The 10,261-nt window shown below is 42.8% G+C and overlaps 1 protein-coding gene across 9 annotated transcripts in view; it reads left to right on the plus strand.

The window, feature by feature from the left end:
• The window catches only part of Prdm2 (PR/SET domain 2), a 107,787-nt gene that overhangs the window by 66,171 nt on the left and 31,355 nt on the right, over positions 1-10,261 (plus strand). For 8 of the 9 annotated variants that reach the window (XR_002385124.2, XM_013121242.3, XM_021233550.2 and 5 more), the window contains one exon: positions 6,698-6,808. Coding sequence is in view for 8 of the 9 variants with exons in the window: in XM_013121242.3 (XP_012976696.1) it covers positions 6,698-6,808 (111 nt within the window). In the remaining variant the exon portion in view is untranslated. Of the gene's footprint in view, positions 1-2,537; positions 2,570-6,697; positions 6,809-10,261 lie in introns of those variants that run through there. The other variant, XM_040757473.1, reaches the window with a different exon arrangement.

Consider the following 10,261-nt stretch of genomic DNA (forward strand, 5'->3'; position numbering starts at 1 on the left):
CATGTTACTTTCATATGAAATAAAAGAGGCCCAGCCTCTTAACCACTGTCAAACTGATAGGCAGACTGACAGGACCTCTTCCCTGGTGACTACTTGTCATGGCCACTTTTAACCTTGTTAGCAGGGCCAGAGTATGATACTTGGTGACCTTTACAGAAGCCCTGTGGGCACAGTATCACAGATACTGGCTGGTCCCATCAGTCCTGACATTCCAATTTCCTGATTCTCCCTTGAGTAGCTTTTGGTGGCCTACAGGTACACAGATGCTGCATTGTGCAGAGATTCTTTGTAGAGAACTTAGTTTTATGTGTTCTCAATGTTTCTCTTGTTTCCATACCCACTGTGGACCATTAAACCACTTCCAGTGAAAGACAGGGTAGAGACTTTGTCACCACCTGCCCACCACTGTCTCATATTACTGGCTATTTGAGGTGTCACCATTGCCATTGCCACTCTTTCTTCTACCTTGTTATCACAATCAGAAGGAGGGTTTATCTTTTAAAAACCTTACTGGAGCATGTACTATGTGCTTTCTCCCAGTTAAACTTTTTATCTGGTTTTTGGAACCTAAGCTTGTATCTTAGCCATGTCCTGAGTGCTCAGCAGACCCCAGTGGGCTTTTCTTTACAGAAATGTGGGGGAAGATGTAAAATGAACTTAAGTGCTTTAATGAATTGCTCACACTTTGCCTGAGACATAGAAGGGGTTGTCGTGTTTCATTTTCAAGAGTGGAATTAGGACCTGGAAAATGTCATTAATAATAGCCCCCCCCCCAACACAAAGGATGAAGAGGAGAATTGGGTGGGAATTGAAGTTTCAGATTGGGTCCTGACTTGATGTGTTGTGGATTGAGACAATAATATGAAATTTAGAGCTGTATTTGAGGTTAGGGAAGCTGGGTAGTCTTGAGAGTTCTCCTGCTCCATGTGTGTGGTAGGTCTCACCTTTTACTACAAGCAACTCAGCTTCTCCCACACCCATCTCCCATGGTGTGTTCACTGAGCCTCTGTGCTCCTCATCCTAGTGTTTGTTGGATTTTTTTTTCTGCAGTCTGCTATGAAAACATAGTTCCAGTCTCCATATTTCCTGAGGGAGAGAAGGCGGGGTGGAGGGGGGTCATCCTGGATGCTAGTGCTACAAGACTGAGAAGGGGAATTCTAAGGATGGAAGATCCATTACCCCCGTCTTCAGAAGGAGAACACAAGACAAATGAAACTGAAAAACACTGAACTTGAAAGTGTGATGTCCATGATCAGCATGGGAAATGGATTTTATTGAAGTGGTGGTGATAGGGGCTGGCCGAATGGTGAGAACTAGAGGCAGCAGGCAGCCCAGACTGATGGCTTCTGTTGATTCTTTCTCTTCAGAGCTGCTCAGACCTGCAGTGACCTTTCATGGCAAAGTGTAGAGTCTCACAGGCAGTCCTGAGTAACTGTCTAAAGTAGAGTCACTGTGTATGTATCTGTGGATGGTATGAAAGATCCACGGGCCTGGCTTCTGTGCTGTCTTAATTCTGTTGATATTGAAGAGATGGCTGTCTCCCCAGAGAAAAGACAGCACGCAGGGAGAGTTCCATGTGGTTCTAAATTTAGTTCATGTAAATCACTATTATGCACGATCGTCACTGTTGTGCTGAATTTTTAGTGTTGCTTGAGGAGACCTGTAATTTTCTTTGCTGCCTGAACATTTTTAAATGAAACATTCTGTAGAGTTTCCTGGTGTTTGTCTAGTTTATTCGAATAGTAGAACATAGTTCATCCATATCTGGATTAAGTTATTCATGGGCTGCTTTAAGCAATTCTGATTTTGTAATTCCTGCCCTGGGTACCAGCAGTATGAGGCTGTCCATTATCTAAGAAAGCAGCCATTACAACTGCTGAGTGTCTTTATATGGCAGCTGTTTGACTAGAAACCTGTTTCCTTGGCGTGTGTTTGTTCAGAGCAGGGTTCTGTGGGATTGACTGCTACTATTTGAGGTAAGGTAAAATGAAAATGGAAGAGTGCTTCCTTCCAGCCTGAGTGGAAGGGTTTCATTTATCAGGCTAGTAATGATGCCAAGAATGGGGCGTGTGGACTGAGCCATCACTGAGCTTAAGGATGGCAGCAAGAGAAAGAACACTTTGAGTGGTATTGTCTTCACTAATTCTGGCTCCTGAGTTACAGTTGAAAGATTTCCCATCTCTGATCTGTGGGTGTCTATGAATTAGAGGCATGGGTTGGTACTTTGAGAATGGCCCATAGATAGTGTGGTCGTTGTGTCATATAACATAGGCTTGGCACAGGCCTGACAGTGATCTTAATGTCATCAACTTAAGGACATAGGAGTGGCTTTTTTTCTTTTGTATATGGGGACTTGAAGTAGTTGATAATTGCTCCTTGCTTTCTTTTTCTTCATTTTTATGGGCACATTCTTTCCCCTAACACATCAGGTGTTGTTCCTCATGCTGTTCCTTGTGGCCATTCATTCCCATTTCCCTTTCCTCATGTTTCGTTCCTGTATCTTTCTTGTCTAGACCAAGTGGAGCAGCCAGCTGGCAGTAGCGCCCTGTAGGACCCTGCAGGAGCCCTGGTAAGTGCGCTCGTGTACTTGCCAGCCACCCAGCGGCACCTACAAGCCACTGTCCCCTTCAGGGAAGCTCTGATAGGCTGCTTTGTTTCATCTCATGATCTCCTTTATAGTGTAGCAGACAGAAACCAGGGACCTGGAAGGAACATTTCTGATTAAGGAAATATGGCAGGTCCTCATCTGTCTAACAGTACTGCTGTTGTGATTACAGGTACTCACACATACGTGGGAGCAGAGTTTAACTTGTTTTCTGTCATAGATGTGTTTTTTTCTTCTGGGATCCGAGCCTTCAGTGTCTCACAAAATAGCACTCTAATGAGACAGTCATGTGGTTTTTTTTTGTTTTTTTTGTTTTTTTTTTTTTTTGGTAGCCCCTTCATCTCTAGTCAGAGGGCCTCAGGAGAAGTTATCTTGATAAATAGCTCTAATTGAGAAAATGCAGATGTCAGGCTTAGCTCCGTGAACAAGTGATAGTCTTACTAGACTTGTTGCCACACAATCCGTTGTTGTTCTCTAAGTTACCTTGGTGGTCTCATTTCTTCATCTATAGAATTGTTATATTAGTGCTATTTAAGACTTACTGTAATTATATAATAGACCATGTGTCAGTTGTGAGTTCAGAGTCAGTACATTGGTTTAATCCAGTGCCCTGACATTTGAGAGATCTCCCCACAGAGAGAACAGGGGAGATGTTGCTGTGTTCTGAGTTTACGTTGCCACACTGGAAGAGGGGCATTATTGCTGGACCTTGCTGGTAGAGCACCCCTGCTCCTCTGCAAGATGCTATGAAAATACTCTGGTGAGGCAACGTTCCTCATAGCAGAGAATTGTGTGACTGAGAGTGTCGCTGTGATAGCTGCTCTGTTTGTGACTGTGGTGTGCTCCTGTCCCTCCTCTGTCCTCTGAAGAAGGTACAGGAGGTGCTCACCCTCATGGTGTCTGTCCTCACAATGGATTGCATTTCCATGACTGTGGCTTTACAGTAACTACTTGGGGACTAGAAAACAAACTAACAGAAAGGGACATGTGGTATGAACTCTCTGTTCTAGTGGACATGTGGTATGAGCTCTCTGTTCTAGTGGCCTTTTGTTTTGTTTTTGAAGGTGGGGGATACAGTGTAAATAGCATTTGTCTTTCACATACTTAAACAGCTACATTTTGAGTTTATCACTTTGCATGTTTTATTATAATAGAAATATATTTAATATTTTGTGTCCATATGCCTGATATGCTTCATGTTTCAACTGGTGCTACTTGGGCATGGTACATCACTTGGCTTGTAGAAAATTTTTTAATTGCCGTGGCAAGGTATTGTGGTCAACAGACTGACACCTGTTTTTCTAGTAAATTTCACAGTATGCTTTTATTTCTAATGTATATGAAGCTTATTGCAAAGGCCATGTTTATATTACAATTATCCATTTAAAAACATGTAGACAGTGATAGAAAAGGGTCCTATTTCTTAGCCTGCTTGAGGACATGAGGTAGTACTGACTATAATGAGTACTGGTAGTACTCATAAATAAAAAGATGTGGTTTTCATTTAGGAAAAACATCTCTGTATGTAACTTTTGAGTGCAATGTCTGAAGGTTCTGCTGCTGGCCTTGGAATACCGGAGCAGTTCAACTGCACTTATTGGCAGATTGTCATGTGTGTTTGTGTGGTGATATATTATTTATGATTTATTAAAGCTTGCCTGAAGATTCAGAAAGTAAAGTCAGCCACAAGCCATAGAAGCCAGGCGCACCTTTAATCCCAGCAACCAGAAGCTAGGAGGTGGTGGTACACACCTTTAATCCTAGGACTGGGATTAAGAGGTAGATGGATCTCTGTGAGCCCAAGACCACCCAGGGATACAAGAGATTGAATCAGTCTAAAAGGGTAACAGATCACATGCCTTTAATCCCAGCAGTAGAGAGGGTTATAAAAGATGGACGCAGGGTCTTCAGTATTCAGTAGAAGGAATTCATTCTCCAGCCATACTGAAGATAGGAAGGCTCACTATCAAGGAGGATAGGAAGACATTCAGTCTCAGGATTCTCCAGCCACGCTGAGGAGAGATAGCAGTTTGAGACGTGGTGAAGAGCTTATGCATGGGTCAGCCCTTTAAGCCTGAGCTTGAGTCGAGAGCGAGTGGCTGGCTGCTTTGCTTCCCTGATCTGCAGGTTGAACATCAATATCAGTCTCTGGGTCATTTATTTTTTTCAGGTTACGTGTGTGTGTGTGTGTGTGTGTGTGTGTGTGTGTGTGTGTGTGTGTGTGTGTGTGTGTGTGTGTGTATATGGCATGCATTTTGTTTGGAGTAACTAATCTCATTCAGACTGAACATCACACAGGAAGGACATAGACATTGAGGATAAGGAAATGTTGAAAGGGGAAGAGAATCCAGATTCAACATAGAACCTTCAAGAGCCTTTGTCAGCAGTTGACAGTTTTAGATTAATCAGTGTAAGGCCAATACACGTGAGTCTGGAGAACTGCCCTCTTCTGTAGAAGGTCCTGTGTGTCTGCTGGGTTAGCTCTGTAAGATTGAGAAGGGGGTCTTGAAGAGCCTCCCCCAGTGGGAGGTGCCTGTGTGTCTGCCTCATGTGGTGCCAGTTAATCTGATTCTTCACCTGGAGATGGGATCAACCATTGCTGTGATCCTCTGCCCTTTGACTTCTGTTCATACCAGAGCAGAGGTGCTTCTGGCCATGTGTGTGCATGTGTTCTACTTTAGCTGCATGGGGAAAAGAACATGTGGGCGTACTGTCAGGAACTTCTAACCCAGTACAATAAATTAAAAAAAAAAATCCAAGCCTATTTTCCTACTGGCTAAAGATTTAGGCACTTAAAATGTTTTAGGATTTTCCTTTTAGAAACTAGCAAACTAAATGGCTTGTTTTGTGTAGTTTGCTTTCTTGTTGTATCTGTTAAATTACCAATCTCTTTGGTTAGTACTTTGTATTATAGTTGATTTCTGTACTTTTAATCTAATGATCTTTTTGGTTATACCATTTTGTGTTTCTGACATTAGTTTTCATTGGTTGTCTTCATTTTGACCAGTCATTCCTCTCATTATCATCTGTTATTGAGACTAGTGAGAATGTGACCTCTCCATGTTCCGGAGTGATGAGTGGTTTCTTGTTTGTCTTTAGCTGAGGTGGATATGAAGGTGGTAAAGGCTTGTTCAGGAAAAGCAGGGAAACGTGGGTTTGGGGGAGTGGTGTGGTGTGGTGAGGAGAGCAGTGCTGAAGAAAGACAAGGGAGTGTTTGGGGGGGCTAGAGACTCGCCTGGGTCTCATTGCCAGGTTGGGGTCAGTCCTTTAGGATGGACCTGTGTGCCTTTGGGGATTCAGATCGCTGGTGCTTCCCAGGAGATGTCAAAGTGTTTTTATCTAACCTGTGATTTAGGATCATTTGGAACACAGTAGTTCCTGAATTTTGTGTGCTTCTCGCCATGTTATTAATGAAATAAGGGCTATGCTGGCTGATGGAATTATTAGTGGTCCCTCTGCATTTGATGTTGGAGCCATATTTATCCTTTATAATGCAGTGTAATGTCTACTTCTAAAGTAGACGCTGCAGGTATGGGTTATCCTATCTTAACCAATAAAAGGTTCTAAGTTATACCTCATTGGCTTCTCTCTAATATGACTTTGTCTATATTATTTATATAATTTCAAACTTCGTTGATGCTAAAGTTTCTTTTATATCATTATTAATTTTATTTTGTTTTGTTTTTTTGAGACTGGGTTTCTCTGTGTAGCCCTGGCTGTTCTGGAACTAGCTCTGTAGACCAGGCTGGCCTTGAAATCAGAGATCTGCCTGCCTTTGCTTCCCAAGTGCTGGGATTAAAGGCGGTGGGTTGCTACGCACACTCCCTATTAACTTTTTGTAAGCACATTGTTCATTAACTTGATAGCTATTACAGCTATGAAACTAAGAACTAAGCATCTAAAAATCTAGGACTTAATGAATTTCTTTTGTCTCTGACAGATTTGATGGTATTTATAGTCAATCAACTATTCCTTTTTGGAAATCCAAAATAAATGCTTACAAATACAGTTTACTTTGCTTCAGTTAATAATTGTGTCAAGGGTCAGAGTGATCATGAATGAATGAGTAAATAAATATATGCTGTGTTTCAGGGAAGAAGAAATCCCAAGAGAATAAAAATAAAGGCATCAGAACCCAGGCCACACAGCTGAAGTCAAGTGAGTCAGACTCTACCTTTGCAAACATGAGAGGCTCTGCAGAAGGTAAGTGATCTAGCTAGGTGTTATTTCTTCGTCTAACTTTTTGTATCCTGCCTAGCCCACATGGGAAGTAGCCAAGAATTACAGAGGGCCCAAGTAGCAAAAAAGCTACCTGAGTTTAATGTAAGCTGACTTCCCATACCCCACCTCTTCAAAATAAAATTATTTTCCCCTTAAAATGAAGCATGCTACATGGTTGCATTCATAAAGAAAGATGAGCATAGTAGCTCAAGACTTTAATCCCAGCACTAGAGAGGCAGAGGCAGCAGGCGGAGAGAGAGAAAGAGGGAGGGAGGGAGGGAGGGAGGGAGGGAGGGAGGGAGGGAGGGAGGGAGGGAGGGAGGGAGGGAGGGAGGGAGGGAGGGAGGGAGAGGGAGGTGTGTGTGTGTGCGCGAACAGAAGCTAGACTGGAAAGCCATGAAGATGCTCTAGGTTATCACTAGCAATGGTTACACAGACGTTGTTTACTTAGGAAAAAATTTTGTCTTCATGATACACCTTATCTACGTTAGTGTGTGTCTTGCACTTTTATTAAACATTTACTTACAAATATCAGACACCTTTGATTTTGTGTAGCAGAGTGAGAAGTGTTTCTAGTCTGGGTCAGAATTTAAAGATCTATTTTCCCCCTTGATAATGCCTCTGAGCATTGGTATTCTAGGTCTTTCATGATGTAAGAGTTTACAAAGAGGCAATTTGAAAGTTAATCATCAGTCAATGTTCCCTGCTCGGTGCAATTGAGCTTCCATATTTGGAACTCTTGTTACAGGCAAATTCACATAGAGACAGGAACTGCCCAAGCATTGTCATGACACAGACAGGTTTTGGAATACAGATTTGTGACTCTTATAAGAAACATTTGTGTGAGGGAGAGAGTGGGGGGATCAATATTTTGAATACCTTTTATGGCCACTTAGTTTGTCCTGTTAGTGATGATGGCACTCAAAAGAATCACAATTTTTGTTCCCTTTTGTGACTCAGAAATGGATGGGTTCACTGTGTACATGGCCTTCAGGGTAGCTATGGGAGTAAGATAGAAGGTCAGTGTGATTTTAAACAGAAGGAATTAACTAGAAGGAGGGGAGCCACTCCATCCCCAAGCCCCCTTTGTGCTTTCCACAGTGGGGGAAGTGACAGTGAAAGGAGTTCATTGCCAGTCTTAAGTCTAACTTTTGCCTACTGAGAGCAACACTTACTAAGACATTTGTTTGAACAATAGAAAAAGTGCTAAATAATTTTTATTTAAAAGTCGAGTTTGAAAAAGTAAGTGGTTCCTTTAATAACTCATGAGTTACTATTTCCTGCTGTACCATTTAACCATGAAAAAGACACTTGCTGCTCAGGCCCAGTATGTGGCACTGCTAGTCAGTGTGAGGGTCACGCTGCCTAGTGTAGCTGCTGACCCACGCTCTCCCCACTTGTGCCTGAAAGCCCAGAAGACAGGTACTGCTTTGTGGACTTGCCTTGTTAGTAAGAGTGTGTACACTAAGCACTTGTAATTTAGGCCAGTGGTTTTCAACCTGTAGGACCCCATTGAGGGTCACATATCAGGTCACATGTTCTGCATACTAGATATTTACATTACTATTCATAGCAGAAGTAAAATTACAGTTAGTAGTAGTAAAGAAATGACTTATACTTAGGGGTCCCCACAACACGAGGAACTGTGTTAAGAATCAGCATTAGGAAGGTTGAGAGCCACTGCTCTAGACTTTGTCAAACCACAGATTATCACTGAAAACACACTCTAGAAAGCCAACTAAATATATTCCTGTTGTCCCATGTTGACTTGTCCAGTGTTCTGGCCGCTTGTTAAAAGTCTGTCCAAGAGCTCATTTGAAATGTGTTGTTACCGTTATTGGTGTCCCTCTGGGTTTGCTGGAATGTGTCTAAGGAAGAGAAGACTATCTATTTAGAAGCAGGAACCTATTGCTAATGAGGTAGCAGCAGATGGTAGAAGCAAGACCCCCATTTCCAGGAAATAGCGAGAGGGCTGAGGCCCAGGTGGTTAAGTGAACTTTTGTTCTTACCTTTGTATTTGCAGAGCTTGTAGCATTAGGCCACTCTTTAGCCTTTCCTCTCTCCAGTGGTCCCAGTCTGTGAACAGTCTGTTGTATCCTGACAGTTGGACAGTTTCTGTCTCTGTCTCATATCGTATTCTCCAAAAGCACTGTGTCCACCTTGGTCTCAGCATTCAGGAATGCCTTTTTCTTGATGATCTCTTTATCCATCCCATAATTCAGTTTCCCAAATGACGCTTTCTGCATTCAGATACTGTACTGGTTGCTTTTTGTCTCTCATTCTGATTGTCCCCCGTTGTTTTTCCCTTTACACCCTTGATGCTTATGAACTTTGGGTTTAGCCTGCATAGCCCACTTCATACCACATATGGCCTTTAGTTTATTAAAGGATAATTTCTTGCTTGCTGTGTGTAGCTTCTGCCAGAGTAAAACTTGTGTTGGTAATAATTTTACCCTGCTGTAAACGTGGATGTGTGTGGGAGGTAGGGCTAAGGGTTCTAACAGGCTGGTGTTACCCATGCTGTCTTCTGTGTATGCTTCAGAGGGAATTGTCAGGAAACTTGAAGAGTTGGCCAGTTTCCTCAGTGTAGAGAAATTGTAGCTCTGCCTCTTTTGCAGAGTTTTCTGAATTCTGAGGCTGACTATCGGGGAAGGGACTGAGTTCCATGTCATAGAGGTTGGCCCTTTTTATCGGGCAGGTGACATTATGTACCATCCTACCAGCATTCACCCCGCATCTCCTCCCTCCTACAGCCCTGATCTGGACATCTTCTGTTCTCTTCCACCCACAAGCCCATTCTCTTTAGGGAAAACCTTGAAAGAGCTCCTAATATTCCTTCCACTTCCTTCCTTCCCTTTGAAAGTTTGTCCTCACTGTTCTACTGTGGCTGTTGGCAAATGGCGCATACCCCAGTTTTATTCCTTTATTTGCCCAGCATCCTGCAGCTCTGGACTGAGCAAGACCATTCCTTCCTTGTGACTTGCTTCTTGGCCTAAAGGCCATTCCTCACTCTCAGTTCTAGTTTGTGTTCTGTGGCTGTGATGAAGCAATGGCCAAAAGCAACTTGGGAAGAAGCAGTTTATTTGGCTTATGGGTTATGGCCCATCAGTGCGGGAAGCCGAGGCAGGAACTGAAGCAGAGACCATGGAGTAACTCTGCTTATTGAACTGCTTTCAAGGCTCAAAGTCAGCTACAATTTTTAATTTAGCATGGGACCACATGCCCAGGGGTTTCACTGCCCTCGTTGGGCTGGACCCTCCAGCATCAACCATCAATCAAGAAAATGTCCCATAGACATGCCAAAAGGCTTATGTAATGAAGGCACTTCCTAGTTGATGTTTCTTCTTCCTAGGTGGATCAAGCTGACAAAGACATTATTAGCCATCACACCCTCTCAGTGTCTGGGATAATAGTCCTTCCCTGTCTGTTCTCTTT

This window comes from Mesocricetus auratus, unplaced genomic scaffold (genome assembly GCF_017639785.1).
Source record: "Mesocricetus auratus isolate SY011 unplaced genomic scaffold, BCM_Maur_2.0 Super-Scaffold_100014, whole genome shotgun sequence".
Classification (NCBI taxonomy): domain Eukaryota; kingdom Metazoa; phylum Chordata; class Mammalia; order Rodentia; family Cricetidae; genus Mesocricetus; species Mesocricetus auratus.